Source organism: Diceros bicornis, chromosome 1, assembly GCF_020826845.1.
Source record: "Diceros bicornis minor isolate mBicDic1 chromosome 1, mDicBic1.mat.cur, whole genome shotgun sequence".
Classification (NCBI taxonomy): domain Eukaryota; kingdom Metazoa; phylum Chordata; class Mammalia; order Perissodactyla; family Rhinocerotidae; genus Diceros; species Diceros bicornis.
This window is the reverse complement of record NC_080740.1, coordinates 228542-254436: the sequence shown is the minus strand read 5'-3', so window position 1 is coordinate 254436 and position 25895 is coordinate 228542. Positions and strand designations below refer to the sequence as shown.

The following is a 25895-nucleotide window of genomic DNA, read 5'->3' as shown; positions in this document are numbered from 1 at the left end:
TGCGCTGGCTCGGGTTTCGGCCCGCCCCCGGCGCCGGCGTGACCCCTCCCCGGGCGCGGGCGGGGCCGGGCCAGCTGGCCAGCGCCCCGCCCCCGGCCTGGCGCTCTGGGCGCTATAAGAGGGCGGCGGCCGCGGGGCGCCCTGCGCGGGGCCGGGAGCGCGATGGTCAGCCGCCGCGGCGCGGCAAGATGCTGGATGGGCCCCTGCTGGCGCGCTGGCTGGCCGCGGCCTTCGCGCTGACGCTGCTGCTCGCTGCGCTGCGCCCCTCGGCCGCCTACTTCGGGTAGGTGCCTGGGCGGCCCGGCGGGCGGTCGGGCGGGGCAGGGCCGGGGCGGCGCGGGGGCGGGGGCGGCCCAGGTGCGCGGGCCCCTGGCTGGTGAGGGCCGCCTGGTTGCCTAGAGCTGTTTGTTTGTGGCGCGCGCGTCGCTCGGTCGGCGAGTCGGTGTCCCCGCGGCTCGACGCAGGGCGAAGGGCTGGCGTACTCGACGGGCTGGTGTGGGGCCGCGGTACTCCGTGACCCCGGAGTCGTCGTTGCCGCGGCCGCGCCTGCAGCCGTGCGCGGGGCTTCCTGGAGCTCGGGGACCAAGCCCTGGTCCCGGATCCCTTAGGCCTCCGAGTTCTTGCCAAAGGGCTGGAGGCTCTCCGGCCCCTGCCCACCCACCCCCTTGCAGTTTCCCCCTCCTTTCTCTCCTCGAGAAGTTAATTTAACAACAAAAAAATACGTACAAAATCCAGATGTTCCTTGCTCTGAGCCCCAAAGGAAAAAAAAAATAACTTCAAGCTGGAGGAATTTATTTTTCTTGCGCTTTGCTTCTGACGCTCGCTCGGGCCCCGGCCCGCGGGAGCGCGTCTGCGGGACCCGGCGCGGTGCGCAGGGCCGGGCTGGGGCCGTGAACGCCGCCTCCCGCTGTCTCAGGGGTCGCCGCCCCGGGCGCGCTTCTGCGCTTTCGCAGTTTGCGTGGTTTCGGTGCGTCTTTCTCCGCTGTTCCTTCCTGCCCTTCCTCGTCCCTCGCTCCCAGATCTGGGATGTCCAGCCTAGCGACATTTGGGGACCCTTGCGGAGCTCCGCAGATGGGCACACTGAGGTCCAGGGTGGCACCGTGCGGGCAGCCCGCCGGCTCTCCCCAGCCTCTGCGCCTCCCGCCGGGGCGCCGACCCTGGAGCACACCAGGACCCTTGGGGGCCTTGCGGCCACTCCCAGCCGCCGCCCTCCACCCGTCACCTGTTCCCTCGCCCCTGGCCAGAGCGCCGGCGCGCGGCGGCCTGGCCGGCAGAGGGCCTCGTTGGTCCAGAAATGTGGCACCGCCCGGCCGGGGAGAGGCCAACTGGGCGAGGAGCCCTGCAGGTGTATCCTGTTCTCAAAGAAAATAAAATATTTTCATGGGAAACTTTCCCTTTGTGTTTTTCTTTCCCCCTTTGCTCCTTCTGTTCCTTTCTCTGGGGTTGTCTTCCAGGGTCAGCTCCGTGTCTCCTTCCCCTGGAGACCCCACCCCGCAGCCCTCTCCTGGCTGCACTGTGGGTCCGGCCCTGCCTGGGGCCCAGGCTGTGCAGAGGCTGGCACACCCCTGCACGCCATCTGTGCAGCCTTTGCCGCGCCCTCGCGGGCAGAGGGAGGGTCAGAGGATGGCCGTCTGGCCACAGGTCCGCGGTGAGTCACGGCAGCCTGTCAGCCAGCTGTGCCTTCTCCTTGTCCGGGCGCAGCCGTGGGTCTGCTCCCAGGCTGGGGACACACCCTGGGCTTGTCTGCGCTGTGCTCTACAGCCGGCAGGCTCTTCCCGGGGAAGATCCGACCCCCTGGGGAGGTCGGGGTCCTGTCTCCCAGCCGCCCCCACGCCCATGCAGCCCCTGTTTCTCCACACTCTGCACCTCTGGGAAAGGCCTTGAGCTCTGCTGTTTCTGTGTGTGTCCTTTAGCGCTCCTGGACAGAGTAAGTCCTGGTGGGCGTTTGAGGCCCCCATGGCTCCTCGCGCCAGCCCTCTTGGCTCTGCTCTTTTGGCCCCCAAGGCCCTGTCAAGTGAGGCTTCTTGAGTCCTGCCCTGTGGGGAGCATAGGGGGCAGGTGTGCTGCCCTGGGGACAGCTGGCTCGGTTGGGGGCACCACCATCCCCGGCAGCAGGCAAGAGAGCCAGCACTCTGCTTGGTGTACGGAGGTTCTGGAGAGGGGCAGGCCCGGTGCCACCTGGACGGGTAGAGGAGGGAAGGGTCCGCGGGCTGGAGGGGTCACGCCTGGCATGCAGCTCAGGGCAGTGTCAGGCACTCGAGAGCTGATTCCCGAGGTGGGGGCAGGCCTGGGAGGAGAAAAAGGGCAAGACTCTCTCTTCGCTGATCTGTGTGGAGGCCAGGCCTGGGTCTGGGGCCCTTTCTCCTGATCCAGCGAAGGGGCAGGAGCTGGAGGGAGTGGGAGGAGGAGATGGCCCAAGGCAGGCAGGGCCGGCAGGGGAGGGCTGAAACCAGGGAGCCTTTCTGTGCCGTGCGTTGGGGCTGGAGTGCAGAGGGAGCAGAAGGAAGAAGCTGGGATCCAGGCCTTCTCTCCCTTCCCCCTCTCCGAAAGCTCTGCCTGGCACGGAGCTCGAAGGCAGGGCAGCTCTGGTTACAGCCCAGGAGCCCAGAGAGGCTGGGGGCGGGGGTTGTCACGTGGACAGCGGAGCCCTCCCTGCCCCTCCCCAAGGCTGCAACCCAACCCTCCTTGCAGCTCCTGCTGCCCTCCTCTCGGCCTCTGGCCGCCAGGCAGGACCCTCCAGGCTGCCTGCCCCGGGGACGCTCTCCTCCTTTTCTCCTGGCGTGGCCCTGCTTCTTGGCTGATTAGCAGGTGGCGCTTCCATGTGGTTCTCCTGGGGCCACAGGGGTGTCTGTGCTCCAGGGGCCTGGATGGCCCGGCCCGATGCCCTGTGCAGAGAGGGGGAGCCTGGCTCCGAGCACGAAGCACCAGCCTGAGGTCTCTTGGAGAGTTTGGAATACAGACTTGGACCCCCGCTGTGGTGGACCTGGGTGGGCTGAGAGCTTTGGCCTGCCCTGGGCGAGGAGGGCTCCCCGCACCTGGCCCCTCTCCTGGTGTTATTCTCAGGTGAGAAGATGGAGCTGAAGGGCCAGCCGAGTATGCTGAAACCTGGTCAGGAAGGGACTCCTAGACCCTGGGGCGAGCCACCCTGGTGCTCCCCTGAGTGTGGAGCCTGGGGCTGGGCCTGGCAGAGCGGGTTCTGGGCTCCCTCGCAGCTTGTTGCCCTTATCCTAGAGATCCCATGCATACCCCCAGCTGGCCCCAGCGGAGGCCCCCGGGGTGGCCCCTAGACCTGCATCCAGGGGCTGCCCCTATGAGCAGAGGCCTGAGTTTTCCAGCATGGTTAGTCTTCCAAAGGAGAAGGAAGGCGCGTCGTGAGCTCTGATCTGTTTCGGTGTCGGCCCCAGCACCCCATGTTCCGCAGGAAACATTTGTTGGCTGGCTTAGTGGGGGCAGGGCCTTGCCTCGCAGTCTGCAGGCTGGTCCTGACTCTCCAGCCAGGCAGCCTGGAGGCCTGCGTGGTGGAGGCAGCACCAGGCGTGGCACCAGAGGGCTCCCTGAGCTGGGCCAGGCACTGGGTGCCTGGAGCTGGTCTGAAAGGCGGCTGGAGCGCTCTGGACCACTGTGAACCAGGCCAGTGGGTGTTAGAGCCGAGGTTCCTTCTGTTATTCAAACCTAACTCACATCCTGTGGATCCACCCTGTTAAAACCTACAGGTTGGTGGTTTTTAGTAGGTCCCCGAGTTGTGCACCTAGCACTGCTACCTAATTCCAGAACATTTTCATCACTCCAGAGACCTCATATCTTGCGCCCCGCCCCCCCCCCCCCCCCCAGCCCCTGGCAGCCATGAATCCACTTTTTATCTCTGTGGGTTTGCCTGTTCTGGACGTTTTACATAAGTGGAATTGTACACTATGTGGCCTCTTGTGTCGGGCTTCTCTCACTGAGTGTGAAGTTTTCAGGATTCATCCGTGCTGTAGCGTGAGTCCCTGCCTCGTGTCTTTTTGTGACCGAATAATATGCGATTGGCTGGACATTTGAGAGTTTTTCCATCCGTGCATCTGTTGATGGGCACTTGAGTTTTTCCACCTTTTGGCTGTTGTGAGTGATGCTGCTGTGAACACTGAGGTACAGGTTGTTCTGTGGATGTGTGTTTTCAGTTCTTCTGGGTGTTGGTAGGTCATGTGGTCACTCTGTGTTTAACTTTTTCAGGAACCACCAAACTGTTTTCCACAGTGGCTGCACCATTTTACATTCCCACCGGCAATGTATGAGGGTTCCAATTTCTCCATCCTTGCCAAAGCTTGTTATTTTCTGTTTTTTTAAGTAAAAATTTTTTTTATTCTAGCCATTCTGGTGGATGTGAGGTGGTATCTTGTGGTTTTGATGTGTAGTTTCCCGATATAGTGATGTTGAGCACCTTTTCCTGGGCTTGTAGGCCATTTGTTTATCTTCTTTGGAAACCTGTCTATTAAGTTCCTTTGCCCAATTTTTGGCTGAATTGTTTGTCTTTTTATTGTTGAGTTGTCACAGCTCTTTATATATTCCGGATTTATTCTTGGACCTAGGAGAACCTGGTTCCTTGACCTCTGAGCCAGCGTGCCGTCTCCCCCTGAGTGCAAAGGCTGTGCCCATGGGTCTTCATGGTGGATCTCCCTCCTGCGTGCCCCCAGCTTGCCTGCGTGGGGAGCCAGGGTGCAGGTGGCCACCTGTTTACTAGCGCTGGGTCTGGGGGCCTGGCCGGGGGATCTGGGATATGCAGGGAGGCAGCCCCAGCCCTGCCCTCAGGCGTGCTCTGGAGGGGCTGCTGTCTCGGGGCTGTGCGTGTGGAGTCAGGGAGGCCACCCCTTTGCTTCTCTGTGTCTCAAGCCTGGGTTCCAGCTGGGCGTCCGGTGTGGCCACGTGCCCAGTGGCTGTCCGGAGTAGGGGCACCACCTGGTCCCTGGAGGGAGGAAAAGGAGGGAAGGGTCCCAGGGCAGGCTGGGGAGCCTGATGGTATGATGATGAGGCTTCGCAGTGGGTCTGTGCGTGGGCAAGGGGTAGGACATCCTGCTGGGACAGCGGGACAGCCCTGATGCGGCCCAGGGGGCTGTGTGGGCGGGGGCTCAGTCTCCCCTGTGGGGGAGGTCAGCCTTTCTCCACGAGGCCGGGAGGCGCTGGCAGAGAGGGAGTGTCCTGGGTGACTCGCAGGCCAGGGGCCAGGGTGGTGGTGCTAGGAGCTGAGCAGGCAGAAGTTCTGGGGTCAGCTAGGCATGGGTGACAGTCAGGGCAGGCCGTCCTTGGGGCTATCTCAGGACACTTGTGTCCGGAGCGGCCGGCCAGCCCACGGAGCCCAAATTTTGGGGAGAGGCTATAGAGAGCAGAGAGCATTCCGGAGGGTCAGGAGGGTGGGCCTGCAGTGGGAGCAGAGTGGGGGAGAGCCCAGGCGAGGGACCTTGTCCGCAGTGTCCAGGGCAGCCGAGGGGCCGGCAGGGGGACCATCAAGGCCCTTTGGAAGTGGCCCTGTGGGTAAGACCTCAGAGCAGCGCCAAGGGGGGACGCGGGTGAGGGCAGTGTGCTGGGGGACCTGGGAGTAGGGGAGGCGGTCAGGTCAGGGAGGGGCCTGGGCTTCCCGCCTGCAAGGGAGGGGGATTCTTCCAGGACTCATGGCCCAGGACCGCCAAGGCCAGCAGAGGGACCAGGGTGTCCCGGCTCCCCAGCCCGTGGGTCTGGGGCAGGCATGTGGAGGGAGCAGTGGGCAAGGCCGAGGGGATCCCTTGGGGGGTGCTGGCCACCCCTGCATCTTTGGTCTCCAGAGTCCCTCCCACCTCCCTCCCCTCCTCCTTCCCCTCCTCTAGCCAGGCTGCTCTGGGGGCCTTGGACCCCCCACCCCTCTGGCCCCAGCCTGCCCCATGTCCCATTCCACAGGCCCCTGGGGGGGCTCTGCCCTGGCCCCCCAGTACAGAGACCAGATAGAGGCAGGTGCTGAGAGTCGGGCCAGGACCGGGCCTCTGGGCCAGGGGCCTCGTATGCACAGGTGGTGGAGTCCGGAGGCCTCGTGGTGGGGCCCGAGGTGAGGAGGAGCTGCGGCCACCTGGCTCTCCTCAGCTGTGTGAGCAGATGTCCCACCACAGCCGGCAGCCGTCTGGACGGGGGACAGCTGGCCTAATCTGGCTCCCGTCCTGCTGCTGTGGCCTAGGACCCAACTCTAGAGCCCACAGCACCAGCGGGACCCTGCCTGGGCTCCAGGGTGGCCCCAAAGGGTGCCTCGCAGTGTCGAGGACAGTAGCAGGAGTGTGTGGGTAGTTTTCTCCGGGAAGAGAATGTACGCACATGATTCTTCTGGGCGTGGGCCCTCAGCTGGGAGGAGTGATAGCTGATAAGGGCCTGGCTGGCTTTGCTGGCTGCAGAAAATTGACACCTGTCAGCAGGGCCAGTGCTTGGCCCCCTAATCCTGGCCTGGGGGGGCGCCTGGCTCCCTTTGTGTATTGTTTGGGCAGTGGGGGTGCCCTGCAGTGCCCACCCCAGCTCCACTGGCTGCAGGAGGTTTCGGAGGAGGCACCATCGTCTGGGACAGGGGTGAGGCCAGGCCCTACTTGGAAGTTGGCCTCTGCTGGGTGGGGAGCCGAGCTGCAGGGTCTGCCTCAGCTGTCGCCTCCTCCAGGAAGCCCGGCCACAGCTCAGCAGCCTCGCCCTTGACCTGTAGCTCAGCTCTGGGGAAGCCAGCAGGGCCCCTCACGGGGTCCTCTCCATGCCACGCTGGGCTGGTGTGCCCGAGGCCCGTGGGGAGTCTCCTCACCCTTCTGCTCCTGGCTCTGCACCCAGGAGCCTGGTGTGGGGTCCAAGGTGCTGTTCACCATGTGGGCCAGCACCCTGCCCAGCCGTCCTGGCCCTGAGTTTCCCCGGATGCACCTGTGCACCAACAGTGGGCCAGGCACAGCAGACCACAGGCCTGGACGTCTGGATGTTGGCTTTGTGGGCGGCATGGGCGCTGTGCTGAGGGCAGAGGGCTCTCCTGGACTGTGTGAGGTGAGGGCTCTGGGCTCCACCAGGTGAGGGTTGGGAGATGGGGGCTGGTGGCTGGCTGTGCTGCAGGCTGGGTCTCAGTGGGGCCTAGTGGCCTGTGCTGGGCAATGACCAGGCTGTTTTCCTGCAGGGGCTTATCATGAAGGGACATCCGGGGGCTGGGCCGGGTGGCAGGTGGCTGTGCCAGGGCCTCCACAGGAGGACAGCCCTGGGCTGGGCAGCACCAACCTGGGTGGCACACTGGCCGCCCAGCTCCATGACCTGTGGCCCAGCCTGCCGTCCTCTCCTGCTCCTCCCAGTGCGGTTCCCGGCTGGCCTGGTGCCTCCGGCCGCAGGAGGAAACCCGGCCGCCCAGCTGGCAGGCCCTGCTCCTCGAGACCGGCAGCCGGACGAGGGAATGGAAAAAGGCAAGCCTCAAGCTGTGTTTGTTTTACTTAGCGATACCTGAGGTCGACGCGGCTAGGGAAGTGGTCTGGCCCACAAGGAGAGGCTGCCAGGGGCTCCCAGACCAGAGCACGTCAGAGCTGGCTCCCTCCCGGACAGATGGGGCTGCGGCGCCCCCCCAGGCCACCCCAGGGTGGGGTGTTGATGGGGCCGGCCCTGCTCCCTGTTCTGTGCAGTACTGGGGAGACCAGCTCCGGGGAGGAAGCTGGTCACCGAGGTGATGCTGGGGGCAGCCAAGAGGGGGTCCGTGGCTCTCTCGCCCTGCGTCCTGCCTGTCCCTCTGTGTGGCAGCCCCATCCGTGAGGCCTGGGGCTGTGGTGATGGGGGCACAGAGGTTCCTCCACGAAGCCACTGCTCCCCGTCTTCTCTCCATGGCTGTCATGGAGCTCTGGGGTCCTGTGCAGTCTCAGCCGCCTGCCTGGGGGTCCGCAGGCCTGCCACCCCTGCTGGGCTCCTGCCCCTGCTCCAAAAAGGGGCAGTTGGCCAGCGGCCTCAGGGTCTGGGGCTCCCACGGTTCTAATCGCTGCTGGAGCTGCTGAGGGTGGATGGGGCCATTTCTGTTAGGCTCTCGGACACCAGGCTTGGCGGGCAGTGCTGTGGGCCCTGGTGTAGTAGAGTTTGCTGAGTCCCGTGTCTGACCTCTGGCTAGGAGGTCTCCGCAAGCAATCACTCTGCACGCTCACGGCCCCTGTACGGACATGGCTGGTCAGGGACAGAGCTGGGGCTGACCGAGAGCTCTTTGTGCCCTGGAATCTTGGGGCCCCACGGAGTAGGAAAGTCAGGGCCTGGCGGCTCTCACGGCTAACGGAGGGGACAGTCATCGTGGACGCAGGGCGCTCGGCCCATCCACCCTGAAGCCCATCCCCTCAAAGCCCGTCTGTGGTCCCCACCTCAGCCTGAGTGGACCGTCTGCATGGGGCCACCCTCCTGCCCTGCTCATCCGTGCCCCGTGGCATCTGCCACCTCCTCCATGTCTGGGCATCGGGTGACCGTGGAGCCTGCAGGGAGCCCCGGGTGCACCCACCCTCTCTCCACCCACATCCAGGTGCTTGGGTGGAAGGCTTTAGGCCCCTGGGGGACGGAGAGTTAATCTCAGAACCAGTTCTTAGCACTGGAATTTGTTTTGAATTTGATTCACACAGAAATTAAATGCCGTCTGGTGGGGCTGAGGATTCCTTGGCAGACGCTGCGGCTTCTGGAGCGCCAGCCTCTTCTCCCTCCACCCAGCCCAGGGTTTCGGCTGCTCCGGCCCGGAGAGCTGGGTTTGTGGGCAGGGTGGCCCTTAGTGGGTCCAGTGCTATTGGTGGGAGGAAGGGCCATTGGAATCTGTCTGCGCCCCAGTGAGTGGAAGGAGTGAGGCGCTCGGGGCTGGGCAGTGTGGGCCCGGCCGTCTAGGACGAGACCCCGAGGACAAGCATGTCTCCAGGCCCAGCCTGGGCCACACCTGCCCCTGCCCTCGTCCGGCAGTGTTCATCCTGTCACCTGGCTGCCCTTGGGGGCAGGTGTGAAAGTGTGTGGCCAGCTGGGTGCTCAGAGGGGTGGCCTGGTCCCCAAGCAGCCGGCCACAAGAGCTTCAGGGCTGCCCCTCGGAGGGGGTCTGGCGTCCCCAGACTCAGCTCTCTCTGTCCTGAGTTCTTTCTTGCTCCCCTGGGGCTGGAGTGGCCTCTCAGCAGTGTGGAACTTAATCCAGGATGACCTTGTCTCAAGATTCTTACCTTCATTACATCTGCAAAGATTCTCGTTCCAAATAAGGCACATTCTCAGGTTCCGGGGGCGGGGTGTGAATTTTGGGGACCTTTATGCTCTGCTTCAGATCCTTCCAGCAAATAGTTGCTCAGATACGGTGACCAGCGCACGGTCAGAGATAACTTGGTGTGCGTGGACCAGTTAACAGAGCATCCCAGCTGAATAAAACCATCCTCACTGTGCTTTCCAGAGTGAGACAAGCTGGGACACCAGTGAGGAGTGAAAAGCCGCAAAAAACTGACCCAGCAAGTTTGGAAAAACCAGTTAGAACGGGGGGGGGGGGGGGGGGGGGGGACCGGACATTTAAGTAGCAGACTGATTTGCAAGCAGATTAGAAACAGCTGAAGAGAATTAGCAACGTGGATGGTGGCTCAGGAGAAATTAACCCAGAGTGCAGTGCCGGAAGGTGGACGCTGGAAAACAGGGCAGAAAACCGGGGACAGTGAGGAGGTCCTGCCTGCCTTGTCAGGGCCCCGAGGTGGAAGAGGGTGGAGACGGCGTGATGTCTGAAGAGAACGGCTGAGAATTCTCTGAAGCTGATTAGAGCAATCTAGAAGGTTCAGGAAGCCCGGTGTCTTTCCAGGCAGAAAAAATACACGTGCAAGCCAAACACAAGTTGGAACTGCAGACACCCAAGACGAAGAACCGTCAAAGCAACCCGAGGAGCCAAAATGCGGGTTACCTCCTGAGGTTGTTGGGCTGACCACCAGCCGCAGAGTGAGAGCAGAGCCGGGGGACGGCGGGACGGGCCACTCACGTGTGGATCCGCGCACGTGTGACAGACGACGATGCCTGGCGAGAACTCCGTGCTCTGCGAAGGCCACCATTTTCAGACAAACCAAGAGTCGCTCCAGAGGAAGTGCTAACGCTGTGGCTCAGGCCTGGGCGATGGCCCTCACCTGTTCCAGAGGCAGGTCGCCAGAGGCGTGGATGAGGGAGCATCGACTGACCTGCTGTCAGTCCTGAAGTAGAACTACAGCACGGTAGCATACGATCTGGGGAGTCACGGGGTTGTGTTCCCTGACCCCTGTCACCCAGAAGGGACAGTGTTGACCGGTGTCAGACGTGGGCAAGTTACAGACTCGTGCAATTTTGAGGGTAACCAGGAAAATAATGGAAATGTAAAACTTCAAATTACCAAGGGGAAAAATGGAATAACAAAATATAACCCAAAAGAAGACAAGAAAGGAGAAAACAGAGAAAGAGAAGAGGCATGGCTAGTAGAAGGGATGACCTGAGGCCCCAGGACCCCAGTGGAGGAAATGCACAAGGCATAAGGCTGAGGTGATTGGGGTTGTCCTCAGTCTAATTATAGGCTCTGTGAAGGACACACACACAGGATGGAGAGAGAACACACCAACTCAATGGGCCGAAAGACAGAGGGAAAGGAGAGAAGAGAAGAGAGCTGCACTGTGATCCAGGCTATGCACGGTGACCTGAGCTGGGACCCAGGCTCTGCTCGGTGACCTGAGCTGGGACCCAGGCTCAGTACAGTGACCTGAGCTGTGACCCAGGCTCTGCTCGGTGACGTGAGCTGGGACCCAGGCTCTGCTCGGTGACCTGAGCTGGGACCCAGGCTCTGCTCGGTGACCTGAGCTGGGACCCAGGATCTGTTCGGTGACCTGAGCTGTGACCCAGGATCTGTTCGGTGACCTGAGGCTGCAGTTTTGGAAAGACTGAAGTGGCCACAGTGGTAGCTTAAATGCATATTTTGGAAGTGGAGAGAAGCTCAAAAACGCTCTGCAAGCATCTGTCGCAGAAAAGAGGAAAAGAACAGCAAGCAAAACCGCAAAACAGTGGAATAAGTATAGTAGAAGTAGTGCAGAAATTAACAAAAGAAAGAACAAATGTGTGTTACAGATGAGCCGATCCGTCTGTGGCAAGAAGGTCTTGGAAACATCGGAGGAGCCTGACCCAGTGGGGAGGAGGCTCAGAGACCAGCATCCTGCTGTGGGGACATCAGCACAGACTCTGCCGTTAAATCTGAAAGTGCAAAGGAAATGGAGAAAACCAGAAAGGTAACAGACATAGACTCAAGATAGAGATTACTGACTAATACTACAGTAAGTAAAGAAATTGGGTCATTGGGGATATAAATGGTGTGGCCGCCGTAGAGAATGATCTGGCGTTTCCTCCAACAAGTCAGCAGAGGTTTCCTCTGTGAGCAGCAGTGGGTCTGTACCCAAGAGCAGTGCACACATGTCCACACACGAGTGTGCACACGTGGTCCTAGTGGCATTATGCATCATAGCTAAATAGTGAACAACCCAAGTGTCCATCGGCTGAGGAATATACAGAATGTGGTCCATCCATGCAGTGGAATATTATATGGAAATAAAAAGGAATGAAGCACTGGCACACGATACAGCGTGGATGGGCCTTGAAAACGCTGTGCTCAGGGAGGGAAGCCAGGCACAGAAGGCCACATAGTGTGTGATTCCCCTTATGTGAAATGTCATAGTACGTAAATCCAGAGACAGAAAGTGGGTTTGTGGTCACTGGGGGTGGGGGAGGGGTGCAGGGGGTGATAGCTAAAGGGTGTGTGTTTCCCTCTGAGGTGATGAAAATACCCTAAAATCGACAGTGGTGGAGTTTGCACACGTCTGCAAGTATACTATGAAACACTGAATTGTATATTTTAAATGGGCGAATTTTGTGGTATCTGAATTATATCACAATAAAGCTATTTTTTAAAAAAAAGAGAGAAAAAGGAAATTGGATCAGAAATGAAATCTTTCCACCAAGAAAAGGTCAGGCTGCATATGGCTTCACGGCAAGTTCGACCAAACAGTTTAGGAGACAGGATTCTAATCTGCCACAACTCTTCCAGGAAAGTTTTTGAAAAGAACGCTCGCTAAGGCCTGACACTCAGCAGGGAGAGCCCAGGAGAAGACGACAAACACAGATGCAGAGGTCTGGAGAAAACAGCGTCAGGTTACATCGCGAAGAACAGAGAAAGGAAAGCCCGTCCCGCCAGCTGGGTTTATTCCAGGAACACTTGATGTTTAATGTTAGAAAATCAATCAGTAGAATTCTTTGCTTTGCAGATTAAAGGAAAAAATTACACATCAAAAGACGCAGGGACAACATTTGATAAAGTCCAACATCCACTTATGATTTTAAAGCATTCGTAGTACACTGAAAGTAGAAGGGAACTTCTTTAACCCGATATAGAGTGTCCAGAAAAACACACGGGAACCTCGTGCTTTGTGGTGAGGTGGCGAAGCTTCCCTCTTAAGACCTGGGGGGCTGCCTGTGTCACCTTGTCTGAATCGGGTGGTGCCAGCTGTGTTAGCCCCTCCAGCAAGATGGGACTCGGTCCTCGCACGGAGCAGTGAGTTCTGGCACCGTCTCTGCCTTTAGAGCCCTCGTCTCCCAGGGGCTGGGTCTGGGTGGCAGGGAGTGATTTTGGGTGTGTGGAGGGGAGATGGAGCAGGGAGGAGGGTCCCCACTTGCTGGCAGTGGTGCCCCGAATTGCTCCCTCACCGCGTGGCCACACCTGCCCGAGAGGGCACCTGGTGGCTCTGTGCCTGGAGCTGGGGCTCAGGGGGCTGGGCCATGGAGGGCAGTTGGCGGATTCTGCACGATCGTGCCGATGGCCGTCTCACCGGAAGGTGAGAAGAACGGCGTGGGATGGAAAAGGAAGAAAGCAGGCTCGTCTCTCTGCAGCCATGTGACTGTACACAGAGCATCTGAAAACCCTCAGAGAGGAATTATGACGCAGCAGGGTCACCGGGTCCTGGGTCATGTAGGGCCAGTACTTCTGCAGGTCGGCAACGGACCCAAGATGGACTTGATGGAGACACTGTATTCTTGCACGTTATCACTCCTGGAATCCAGGACTGACTCCAACACAAGGAAGACCTCGGGTGGGGGACTCTGTGGGCTTCAGAGAGGGCAGGAAGGAATCCCAAGTACATGGAGAGAGACGCCCGCTCACCGGCACGGAGACTCGATGCTGCACGGGCAGCAGGCACCACTGCCCTGGCAGACCCTCCTCGTGTGTGCACACATCGACAAGTGGGTTCTGAAACGCCTGTGTGAGTGCAGAGCCAGCAGGTGCCTGCGGAACCTGCTGGAAGGAGCTCCTGGTGCAGCCCGGAGGAACGCCCAGCCCTGACCACTGGCCCAGGGTGGAGCCGGGAGTGAGCCACATGGGAGGCCACAGTGCTGTCGCAGAGCATCGAAGAGACGGGACCCTCAGGATCCTGTGGGAGGGACGCAGACCCGTGCCGAGGGCAGGGAGCTGGAGGTGCACAGCAAGACCCGGAGCTTCTGGAGGATGTTCAGGACTGTCTGTGACGTTAGGGTGGGACGCCCAAGGCTGCGTCTTGAGTGGGAGCTGCACTCCACGGACCTGCTGCCCGCTCCACACACACATATCACAGCTTCTGAAATACTTGCGTGTCGTAAAGTGCCAGTGTTCAGACCCCATTGTCATTACTTCTTCCCAGGAAGCGGGTCCAGTCCTGGGAGAGGCTGGCTAGATGGGTCAGGGGGTCTCCTGCCTGCCCATGGAGGGGCTGCCACCTGTGGGCAGACTTCCCCGGGCTCACTTCCTTCAAGGGCCGCCTGGCAGGCCTGTGTACCCATCCACCCGCCTGTTCCGGCCAGATGACCCCTGGGGGCAGCAGCTGCATTGAGCCCCACGGCAGGTGTACCAGCCTGCGATGGGCAGCTGGGTGGGCCAGGCAGGGTCTGTGCTGTGCCAGGCATCCTGGGGCACTTTCTGGGCCAGAAGGCACAGCCCCCAGAGACAGGTTGTGAGGGCAGAGGCTCGACTCCCCTGGCTGGTGTGCAGGGCCCAGGGACCACCCGCTGTGTGTTGACCCTTGTTGTGAATGGGCCACAGGGAGGGGGATGGGTTTCCTCTGTCCCAGGTCCCTTGTGCACCCACAGACACACACACAGGTCCTCTGCAGAGTGGGGGCCACGCCTGTCACTGAGCGCACGTGGCATCGAGGCAGGTGGGCTGCGGCTTCTCTGATGCCCGCAGATACTCTGTGGACTGGACGGGTCATTCGTTCAGCCAGCCTCCAGGCTTCAAACAACGAGCACCGCTTCCCGCGTTCCAGTCGGTGTGTGTGCATTTCCAGATCATATGTCTGTCGCCTGGAAACATATGTGTTTCCAGGGAGGGAAGTGGTGGGTGAATTTTCATAGCACATCAGTGCAGAATTCCTGCACGGGGGTCACCTCCTGCCTTGTGTTCTTGACGAGGATCTTGTCAGACACTGATGAGGGAAAGATAACACCAATACAGTGTTTTTTTGTTGTGCTGAGGAAGACTGGCCCTGAGCTAACATCTGTGCCCATCTTCCTCCACTTTATATGGGACGCCGCCACAGCATGGCTTGACGAATGGTGCGTCAGTGCGCGCCCAGGATCCGAACCCGTGAACCCCGGGGCACCGAAGTGGAGTGCACACTTAACTGCTACGCCACCAGGCTGGACCCCCACCAGTACAGTTTTATTTTGCGTTTCTTCACGTGGGGTGGAGCCTTCTACAGATTGTAGGAGCCAGCTGTTCCCCTCCCTGAACTGTGTGTTCACATCCTGCTGACCTGCAGGAAAAGACGTGCTGTCCGCGCATCCACACCGCACACACCCACACGCGTACACACACGCGTGCACATGCAGAGGTCGGCCCTGGGCCTGGGGTCCCAGCGCACCGTTCCCTCCAGCTCTTGTCACCAGTCTGTTGACACCACCTCTTCGCTGTGCAGAGATTCTTGCACTTTGTCAAATTTATTAATTTTTCAAGGCCTGGATTGTGAGTCACACTGAGAAACGCCTTCTCAGATCTCAGAGTGTTCGTGAACCCCTCGTCTTTCTCCGGCTCTTCTGTGTGTTCCCGTCTGTGTTTGGGCTCCTGTCCTGGGAGCCCCAACCCACTGGCTCCACCCTGCTCCCCATACCCTGTGCCCCTGCCGCTTATTCACCACCTGGCACCTCCCCGAGAGTCTGTCCTCTGTCACCGCACCCCAGGCAGGAGCCCCCCGGCGGGTGGTGCGCTGAGCCCACCCTGACAGTTGAGTGTTGCTGGTGTCGGAGAGAGGGGAGCGGCTGCCTCAGGGTGAGGGAGGCCAGCAGGGTTCCAGCCTCACACGGCCTCAAGTGAGTGGGGGGCCCTACCCTCAGCCCCCAGGTGCAGTGTGGACACAGGTGACCCCAACACCTCGAGATGGGCTGGAAGGCAACGTCGCCCACCGTCTATCCCCCTCTGCATGTTGTGCCCACAGCTGCCCTTTCCAGTGGGCCCTGGGTCCCCCCAGGATGGCCTCACTGCGGGGGTCCTCTTGGACACAGGCGTGTCAGCACCGGCCTGGAGCTCCATTAAGCTTGGAGAATCCAGCCTGGGGACGTGCCCGTGGGAGGCTGCAGGGCTGCCGCGGTGTGGCACAGCATTCTGGGCACAGCTGTTGACATTCTTGTCTGGGGACAAGTCTGCATGTGGGCTGCCTTTGCGTGGGGCACGTGGCTCTGTCTGCCTTCAGCGCGGGGTCCTCCAGCCGCTGCCTGCTCCCTGCCCTGGCTCGGCAGCTGTCCTCGAAGCCACCGATGTCAGCCCTGCTGCATCCCTGTGCCCCGAGGCAGGAAGCCCTCCCCCCGGGTAGGGATAGGGGTGCAGCTCATTGGAGCCGGCGTGCACCGCTCCCTCCCTCAGCCTGCCACCCCGCAGTGCAGTGCCCCAGCTCCAAGCTCACAGGTACCTCTCCCCCAAGGCCTTGCTGTCTCTCCGTCTGCACCACTCAGCGGCCCATGAGGGGTCTGTCCCATGCCTCAGGGACCTTTGGGGCTTCTCCAGAGCCAGCACTCATGCTGGCCTCCCGCGGTGCTCCAGGGGGCCCTCCTGGCTCAGGGAGAGGAGAGCCGGCCCTGCAGTGCTCTCTTCCCCGGGCTTGCGCCGCCAGGGACACCATGTGGGGTCTGCCCACTCACACCCTTGGTCTCAGGGAGCAGCTGCAGCCCCTGTTCCCCCACAGCTCTCCGCTTGACCCTAGGGGCTCAGCGGTGCTGTGCTGGCTCTGAGCCCCGTGGGGAGGGTCTTCTAAGGGTGCCCGCCTGGACGTCGCTCATGCTGCCACCAGGTGTGGAGGGTCCTTTCTGCTCGCACCCCCAGGCCTGGCCCATCTGCGCCGGTGTCCCTGCGGCCTCCTGACCTCGGGGAGCTGACCAGAGAGGGTGAGGTAGGGTGGCTCCTCTGGGGGCCAGGGCCTGGGGCTTCAGGGCAGGCGACAGCCCTGCATAGGCCCCCTGCCCCACAGGGCATACTGGGGTGTGTGTGGGGGGGGCTTCAAAAGCCAATACTCCAAGTTGTCCCCAGAGCAGCCTGAACCTGCAGTGTCACTGCTGGGATCGGCTAGAGGGTGGGGTCCTGGGTACCCCCGCCCCACCCACAACTCTCCCCTGCGGAAAGCTGCTGCTCCGGAGTCAGCCCTGTGGCTGCCATGCCCCTGAGGGGGCTCTTGAGGGGCCACAGGAGGGAACGGGCACGGTGGGGGTCCAGTGTCTGAGGACGCCTGGCGCCCTGGCTCCAGTGGGTCGGCTGGGGTGGGGGGGCTTGTTTCCAGTGTATTCCTGTGAGGGCTCTGAGCTCTGCTGCATCCAGGTGGGCACCTCTCCTCCTGAGGGCTGAGGGTCTGGGTGTGGACGTGCCTGGAGTCCAGAGGTACAGTTGTCTGGGGACAGTGAGGTTGGTGGGTCTGAGCACAGAGCAGGCAGAAGGGGCCAGTCAGTCCCTTGGCTCAGCGGAGAGAGGGAGGGAGGTGCTTGAGAACCAGGAAGCCGCTTCTGGGGCACACCCTGCTCCCAGGCTGGGAGGTCTTCTCTGGTACAAGCCTGGGAGACCCTGTTGGGACCACCAGGGTGATCTGCACAGGCTGCAGGAGGGCAAGGAGTGAGGCAGGACCCTCCCCAAGGGGCTACAAGGCCGGTGGGCTGTGGTGGGTGTGCATCCTGCGTGGCCTGGGGCTCCTGCTCCTTCCCTGCCCTGGCCGTCTGTACCCTTGGATCACACTCTGGGCCAGTGGTCCTCCCAGTGTGTGTGTGGGGTCTGGTCGGTCAGGGGCAGCCAGGCCTGAGTCAGCGAGGTGTGACCCCCTGCGGGGAGTTCCTGTGGAGGCCCTGCGTGCAGACGGCAGCTGGTGTGAGGGCTGAGGGCCTGCAGGGGCTGAGCAGGGTCCACAAGCAGTGGGCAGGGCAGGGTGTTGGGGCGCAGTGGGGTGGGGGTGTGCAGCTGTGGGGAGGAGGCCTGGTGCGCAAGCCACCAGGCCAAGCTGCTGCTTCTGCTGCCCCATTGGGGCTCTCGGGGCGGCCCCAGCTCTGATGGCTCCGGTGGTGCTCACCCTGGCCTGTCTGTGCCCAGGCTGACGGGCAGCGAGCCCCTGACCATCCTCCCGCTGACCCTGGAGCCGGAGGCGGCCGCCCACGCGCACTACAAGGCCTGTGACCGGTTGAAGCTGGAGCGGAAGCAGCGGCGCATGTGCCGCCGGGACCCGGGCGTGGCTGAGACGCTGGTGGAGGCGGTCAGCATGAGCGCGCTCGAGTGCCAGTACCAGTTCCGGTTCGAGCGCTGGAACTGCACCTTGGAGGGCCGCTACCGGGCCAGCCTGCTCAAGCGGGGTGAGCGCGCTGGAGCGGGGGCGAGGGCGAGGGCGCAGGCGGAGCGGGGAGGACCCGGCAGGGGCAGCGGACGGGGTAGGGGGGCAGGATGGGGCAGGAGCGGGCGGGCGGGGGTGAGGGCAGGACCCGGGCAGGGGCAGCAGATGGGGGTGGGGGGGCGGGCGGGGAGGCAGGACCACCTGGGCCTGGTCTGCGCAGCCCAGGGCGTCAACTTGGCTGGATCCAGTGGGTGGGGATGGCCTCACTTCTGCCCCACCCCCACCCCCACCCCCCGCGCGTCTGTGTGTCTGTGTGGCGGAACAGTTGCTGGTGGCACAAGACGCATTTGGGCAGCTCCGACGGCTGTTGCCACCTGCTGCTGGCCAAGGCCCAGCGCCTGGGCACAAGGGCGGGGGTCCGGCTGGTGTCCCCCCCCCCCCAGCGCAGAGCCTCCTTCTTGGGGTCTCCTTCCGCAGGAGGGTGCTGCTTGGGACCCTGATCTGAGCCCCTCCACGACCTTGTTTAAAATCTGGGGACCCGAGGCCCAGGGCAGTCTGGGAGGTGGGAGACCTGGATGGATGGGCTCGGATCGCTGGGCAGAGCCGAGGCCACGGTGCTCTTGATTCTCTCCGGCTCGACCAGCCCTGTGTCCCGGTGCGCGTGCCTCCCATCCCAGGTGTCCATGCAGCCCAGGCAGGCGTCCCCTCCCGACTCTGCTACCTCTGGACGTGAGCTGGTGCTGGCCGTGGTTTGGCTGCCCCCGAGTGAGGTGGCGACTGCGGCGCCCGCTGACAGACCCCTGCCGCCCGCAGGCTTCAAGGAGACTGCCTTCCTCTACGCCATCTCCTCGGCCGGCTTGACGCACGCGCTGGCCAAGGCCTGCAGTGCCGGCCGCATGGAACGCTGCACGTGCGACGAGGCCCCGGACCTGGAGAACCGCGAGGCCTGGCAGTGGGGCGGCTGCGGGGACAACCTCAAGTACAGCAGCAAGTTCGTCAAGGAGTTCCTGGGCCGGAGGTCGAGCAAGGATCTGCGAGCGCGTGTGGACTTCCACAACAACCTCGTGGGTGTGAAGGCAAGCGGGGCGTGGTGGGTACCCCGGGGGGCGGGGTGAGGACACGGGGGATGGGACCAGGGGAGGAGGGAAGGTGTGTGAGGGGGTGGGAGGGTCAAGGGGAAGGGTTAGGAAGGGTGAAGGGGCGGGGTGGGGCGCAGAGAGGGCCGGAGACGGAGGCTGTGCCTCCGTTCCAGCTGCGTGGTGCTGGCTGGGCCCTGAGTTTTCCTGTCTGCAAGATTCCTTGCCTCCCAGACAGATGTGGATATTAGTTGTCTTGGAGGGTGCCCCGTGGTTGTCCAGGGAGAAGTGGAGCCGCAAAGCAGACTTGCTGCTGTTTGGGGAGGAGCCGGGTGGGTCTGGGTTTGGTCTGTGTCTGGCCTTGGGTGGTCACGGCCACCAGAAGAGTCTACCCAGGAGGTTGTTGGGCTGGACCCCGCCTCCAGGGCCAAGGAACAGGTGGTCTTGTCACCAGGAACTGAGGTGGATGGCTTCCCAGGGAGCGTATGGGCCAGGGGTCCCACTGGCCCAGGTCGGAGGGTGGGGTGCTTCTGCCTCGGGGGCCCTGTCTGGGCCAGCACTATGTTCTGAGGGAACCCACTCCAAAGACGCAGGGAAGAGGAAAGGTCTCAGCTCTCCGGCTGGGGCCTGCTGGCTGCAGGTGTGGCTGGGCCTGGGGGACTGCCCTCCCTGCCCTTCCTGCAGCCCCTCGGCTCCTGGCCCTCATGTCTGTTTACTGTGGACAGAGCATCCCAGCCCGCTTTGTTCTTGCACAGCCTGGACAACCAGATGCCTCCAAGGCTCAGCCCGGCCAGGGCAGTCAGGGGCTCCCGGGATGTGAAGCCCCAGCCTCTGCGGGTGAGGTGATTAGATTCACCCCGGCTGTGACTCCTCTTTATTGAGAAGCCGACTTCTGAGTTGTGTGCTTATTAAAGAGTGCATTTTCTCCTCTTTTGACGGAGCTGGGCTCCGTCTCGGGACAGGGGAGGGCAGATTAAACCCCGGGCGAGGCGCTTTCTTTCCTGTGCACTCACCCTTTGTGAGCCATTAATGAAAAGTCAGAATGTGAAAAGCGCTCCGTTAGCTCCACTGGGCCTGGGTAAGCAGCGTTTTAATTAAATTTGTCCGGGTTTCTCAGCAAAGTATCATTAAATGTGACTCTTCTATTGCCTGGCCAGAGGGCGGCTACCTTTCTTAATCCCCCTTGAGCAGGCCCTCCCTGGGGGCAGGGTGGGAGCTCAGCCTGGGGCCCCCCTCCCCCCACTGTCCCTCCTCCCCAAGTCCCTCCAGGGACCTCGGTGCGGGCAGTCAGGCAGGAGGCCTGTGGGGTGGCTGGCCTGACTCCACGGCTTTGCGGGAAGCACCCGAGTCCTGGGAGGGGAAGGACCCAGCCTGTGTCTCAGGCAGTTTCCCAGATCCATAGCGGAGGTTGGTGCTTCCTTCTGGGGCTGCCCTGGAGACTTTGTCTCTCCTTCCAAGTTCCTGTCACCACTGGGCGCGGGGCGGCACCTGCACCTGCAGTACTGGTCCTGATGCTCAGGCAGCGATGTGGTCAGCTCAGACGTAGACCGGTGGCAGTGGCCAGTCCTGTGCGCTAGGCGAGCTAACCTGCTTGTCCTCACCCCTTCAGGGAGCACACCTCTGAGACCAGACTTAAGCGCCTGGTGGGGTGCTGACGATGACTGGGGGGTCAGCGTGCCCAGCACTTGCAGAGGGCAGCCCTGGGCGCAGGGACGGGAAGGGAGGGTCTCGATGGGGCGGGGGGCCCCCTCGGAGGTGCTGCGGTGGCCACTCTGGAGGTGTGGTGCTGGCTGTGGGCTTCTGACCTGAGCATTCCGTGGCTTGGAGAGGAAGGGATGGGCATGTGAGCCAGGGAGCTTGGGTGATGGGTAGTGAGGCCTTGGGCTGGGTCTGGCCCTGGGGTGGGTGGCAGTTCCTGCCCCTCTGGGGGCATCCACGGGGATTCTCGGGCCTGCCCAGCGTGGCCCCCCTGCCCACCTCCCTCCCTCCTGGCAGGTGATCAAGGCCGGGGTGGAGACCACATGCAAGTGCCACGGCGTGTCGGGCTCCTGCACCGTGCGGACGTGCTGGCGGCAGCTGGCGCCCTTCCACGAGGTGGGCAAGCGCCTGAAGCACAAGTATGAGACGGCGCTCAAGGTGGGCAGCACCACCAACGAGGCTACCGGCGAGGCAGCCGCCATCTCACCACCACGGGGCCGGGCTGCAGGCACAGGCGGAGGCGACCCACTGCCCCGCACACCAGAGCTCGTGCACCTGGACGACTCACCCAGCTTCTGCCTGGCTGGCCGCTTCTCCCCTGGCACTGCCGGCCGCAGGTGCCACCGTGAGAAGAACTGTGAGAGCATCTGCTGCGGGCGCGGTCACAACACACAGAGCAGGGTAGTGACGCGCCCCTGCCAGTGCCAGGTGCGCTGGTGCTGCTACGTGGAGTGCAGGCAGTGCACGCAGCGTGAGGAGGTCTACACCTGCAAGGGCTGAGCCCTGGGGCCGGCCGGGCTGCTGTGGGGGTGAGGGCAGTGCACACAGCGTGAGGAGGTCTCCACCTGCAGGGCTGAGCCCTGGGGCCGGCCAGGCTGCTGTGGGGGTGAGGGCAGTGCACGCAGTGTGAGGGTCTACACCTGCAGGGCTGAGCCCTGGGGCCGGCCAGGCTGCTGTGGGGGTGAGGGCAGTGCACGCAGTGTGAGGGTCTCCACCTGCAGGGCTGAGCCCTGGGGCCGGCCAGGCTGCTGTGGGGGTGAGGGCAGTGCACGCAGTGTGAGGGTCTACACCTGCAGGGCTGAGCCTTGGGGCCGGCCGGGCTGCTATGGGGGTGAGGGCAGTGCACACAGCATGAGGAGGTCTACATCAGCAAGGGCTGAGCCCTGGGGCTGGCCGGGCTGCTGTGGGGATGAGGGCAGGGCACACAGCATGAGGAGGTCTACACCTGCAGGGCTGAGCCCTGGGTTGGCCGGGCAGCTGTGGGGGTGAGGGCAGGGCACTCAGCGTGAGGAGGTCTACACCTGCATGGCTGAGCCCTGGGGCCGGCCGGGCTGCTGTGGGGATGAGGGCAGTGCACCCAGTGTGAGGGGTCTACACCTGCAGGGCTGAGCCCCCAGGCTGGGCACCCCCAGCACATTTGGGCACGAGGCAAGGGCAGGAGCCCGGGGGTTAGCTGGGTTGGCCATCTCTGCTCCTATGTCTCCCCGCTCAAAGGCCCAGTCTGACCTCTGCATCCCCTCTCCTTTTCCCCCTGCCCGTGACCCAAGAGTGTTGCACCGATGCTTACCAAGCCGTGTCTGTCCCTAAGTCGCCAGTTTTTGGAAGCAGTGCCCCTCCCTGCTCTGGGCTCCCACGAGGAGCGGTGTCTTGACCACACGGGGCCTCTGCGCGGCCGCCGTGGGCTGCCTGCACTGCACCAGCACTGGCTTAGAGAGAAACCACTACGAGAGAGACGGCCGGGCCACCCAGGTGCGGGGACACTGCTGTCCCCCTCTGACATCAAGCACTTCTCTTTGGAGTGATATCAGTGACTTTTAAGTTATTTTTATTTAATATATAATTATTATTTCTCCATCCCTGCAGTCTTCCAGGCTGTAGCTCCTCCCTCTTGGCGAGCCTGGTCTGGAGGGGTCCTTCTCTCCCCACCACCCTGCCTAACCTCTTTGCCTGATCTGCTTTGTCCTTTGAAACCACTAAATCAAGAAAGATGTCGCTGTTCTTGTTTGTGAAGAAGTAAAATGAGCTGGGTCAGGCCACCACCCTCAGGGTTTCTGGGAGCCAGGTCCCCGTGGTCCACCCACTGCCCCCAGCGAGGCCGGCCAGGAAGTAGGCAGGCCCTGCTCTGCACTCTTTGGGCACACAGCCCTGCACTCTGGGCTCCGAAATGCAGATTCTGGGGCCGGGGGTCGCCTGCTCTCCCCCCAGGGGTGAGCATGGGCAGAGGGACAGGGCCAACCCCTGGGGGGTTCATTTCACCTGGAAGGCACAGCTTGCCCTGTGACTGTGGGGCAGGTGGGGTGGGGACAGATGTGGGTAGAGAGCTGGGGGCTAGGATTTGGCAAATGAAGACTGTGTCCCCTGGACATGCTGTTGTCTTTGCAGGGAGGGGAGAAGGTTGGCTTAACCTGACCTGGTTTGAGTGTGCCCACATATGTGTATGTGAGTGTGTGTGTGCATGCGTGCGTGTTTGGTGTGTGCCTGTGCATGAGTGTATGTGTGTGCATGCATGTGCCTGAGCACATGGACGTGTCTGCATATGTGGTGTGTACACACATATGTATGTGTGTGTGTGCATGCGTGCATGAATATACTTGCATGTTTGGTGTGCGTGCATGCATGAGTGTGTGTGCAATGTGTGGTGTCTGCATGAGCATGTGTGATGTGTGTGCCTGGGAGTGAGCATATGCATGTGTTTGTGCATGAGTGTGAGTGTAATATGTGGGTACTGGCATGTGCACGTGTGGTGTGTGCTGTATGCACGTGCGTGAATGTGCACGCGAGCATGTGTGTGCATGTGCACATGTGTGCATGCCTGTGTGTGAGCATGTGTCTGTGCATGTGCGTGGTGTGTGTGCCTGTGTGCACTGTCTTGGCATGGTCAGTGGTCAGCGGTCAGCTGGGGTGTGGCCTCCGCTCTGTACCCTTCCTCGCTGTGGGGCTCTCCTTCCTGTGTCAGCATGAATGGCAGCCTTGGCTCCTGGAGCCTTCAGCTCTGGGCCCATCCTGCTGGTTCGGTGGCTGTGCTCCGAGGGTGCGGGCTGGGGTCTGGGTGGGCGCAGAGCCGGGCTGCAGTGTAGACGTGGGAACTACTGAACAGGGGGTTCCTTAGAGTCTGGGGGGCTCCAGGAACCCTGGGGGACTGTTGTTTTTTAAAAGCAAACCTATTTATGTTGATGTGGGTCTCTTTGTCCCTGTTTTATAGTGTAAATAGTAAAGTTATTCTCCTGTGGTTCAGACAACATCCCCGTGAATAGCTGTGTGCAGACGGGTGATGCGGGGGCCCCTCCCTGGAAGGGAGCAAGGGTGGGCTCCGTGGTGGCGGGTGACGTGGGTCTGTGCTTCCGTCTCCTGCAGGCCTGGCGAGAGAGGGTTGGGGGGCCTATGGTGCCTCCTGGTTGTCCCCAAGTCTCCCCACCCGCTGGGGCCTGAGTGGGCAGAGCTGGCCATGCTCTGGGACAAGACTGTAGCCGGTCACTACTGGGTCTGGAAAGGCGGCAAGTGAGAGGAAGGATTTTTTTTTTTTTTTTTTTATCAAATACCACGTTTAGCTCTAAGTCATAAATATTAAGAAAAGTATTTTTTTGAACAAGGCGGACTAGAAACGTCTGCTGGCTGGTCTGTGTATGTATAAACATATATCAGAACGTCTTGCTGAGGGAAGAAGCAGCTCCCGCTGACGGAGCCTCTTGTCAACTTGCTTGTCTTCCACGGGGCAGAGCATCTCGAGAACAAAGTGCGTTCTGTGGTGGGGCTCGGCCTGCCGGGGGCCACGGGGGCAGGAGCCGCACTGCGGGCCAGGCGGGTCCCGGCCACGCGAGACGTGGGCTCCAGGCTTGGTGTGGCCAGTTCCGCGGGGCGGGAGGAGAGGGGCATTCACACACGGGAACTCGGCTGTGTTCCGAGTCTTGTGGGAGCCTGTCGGTTTCTCTACCTCATCTGTACAGTGAGTAGGTGTGCACTCGGGTGACTTGGAGAATGTATTTATTTAACAGTTTGTGTAACAGAACAGAAACAAGTGGAAACACTAAATAAATGTATTTTAAATTATAGCTTCATCTCAGTCAGCTGCCTTCAGAGGGATTCTGGTGGTCCGGCCCCGGAAGGAGGGTCCGGGGAGGGGAAGGAGGGCCTGGGAGGGGGAGGTCTGATGAGGGAGGAGGGCGGCTGAGGGGAGGAAGGCCCTGGGGAGGTGAGAGGGGTGAGGGAACAGACTGGTCTGTCGAAGGCCTGGCACAGCCCAACCCGCCCTGGAGGTTACCAGGTGGAGGGTCTGCAGCTCTCATGGGCAGTTACCATCTGTGGTTCCCGCTTGCTGAGTGGCCCCCTGGGTCCTCTCACGAGGCTGGCACTTGTCTGTCCAGCTGGGCTCTGTCCCCGCACATCCTCACACTGTGCTCTCAGGGAGGCTGTGAGAGCTTGAGACCCTTGTGTGTACCAGGAGTGCCTGCCGAGGCTCTGTCCCCCTCTCCTCTCCAGAGCAGGGGGCTCTGTTCCCAGTATTAGCCTCCAGGGGCAGCCGTGACAATGACCACAGACGGGGGCAGACATAACAATGACCATAGGAGGGCTTACAGCAGGAGAAGGTGCTCTCCCAGCTCCCCAGTCCAGAAGCCTGAAATCAAGGTGTCGCAGGGCCGTGCTCCCTCTGGGGGCTCCAGGGGAGGTCCGTCCTGCCTCCTCCAGCCTCTGGGGGCCCCAGGCATCCCTGGCTTTGTGGCTGCATCACCCGACCCTGCCTGTTGTCATGTGGCTGTCTCCCCTGTCCTCTCCCCGTCTGTCCCCTGTGGGGACACCTGTGCTGGGACGTGGGGCCCACTTGGGCAGTCCAGGATGCTCTCGTCTCCAGTTCCTTACTCAAGTACATGTGCAAAGGCCCCATTTCCAAATGAGGTCACGTCCCGAGGTCCAGGTGATCATGAACTTTGAGAGGCACCGCTCCGCGCCGTGCAGTCTTGGGGCCCCAGAGCAAGGGTGGGCCCCAGGGGAGAGTGGGCAGGGCAGAGCGCCTCCATCACTTGGTCAGTTGGGAAAAGAGGCTTTCTTTTCTCCGGCAACTCTCTTCCCATCGGGGGCAGTGGGGAGGGTAGTGGGGCTGCGGTGAGTGCAGCCTCCCAGCGCGTTGGGCACCTGCCGTGGCTGCCCTCTCCCGGCCCCAGGCGGGCAGGTGACCCGAATGTGGGGGCCCTGGGCCGACGAGAGAGTGACCTCCACCCCCATCAGGACCTGTGAGGCCCAGGTCTCCCTCCCCCACCCGGAGCCTGCAGCCTTTCCTGGAAGGAGGCTTGTTGCGCCTCCTCACAGCACGGGGTCCCTGACTGTTATGAGA

The 25895-nt window shown here is 61.9% G+C and overlaps 1 protein-coding gene across 1 annotated transcript; it reads left to right on the top strand.

The window, feature by feature from the left end:
* Positions 1-179: 179 nt before the first annotated feature.
* On the top strand, positions 180-24670 carry WNT9A (Wnt family member 9A). The gene is made up of 4 exons (XM_058554314.1): positions 180-283; positions 17561-17817; positions 18609-18871; positions 20867-24670. Exons 1-4 carry the CDS (start codon positions 189-191, stop codon positions 21347-21349), a joined length of 1098 nt encoding a protein of 365 aa, XP_058410297.1. The 5' UTR covers positions 180-188; the 3' UTR covers positions 21350-24670.
* Positions 24671-25895: the final 1225 nt, after the last annotated feature.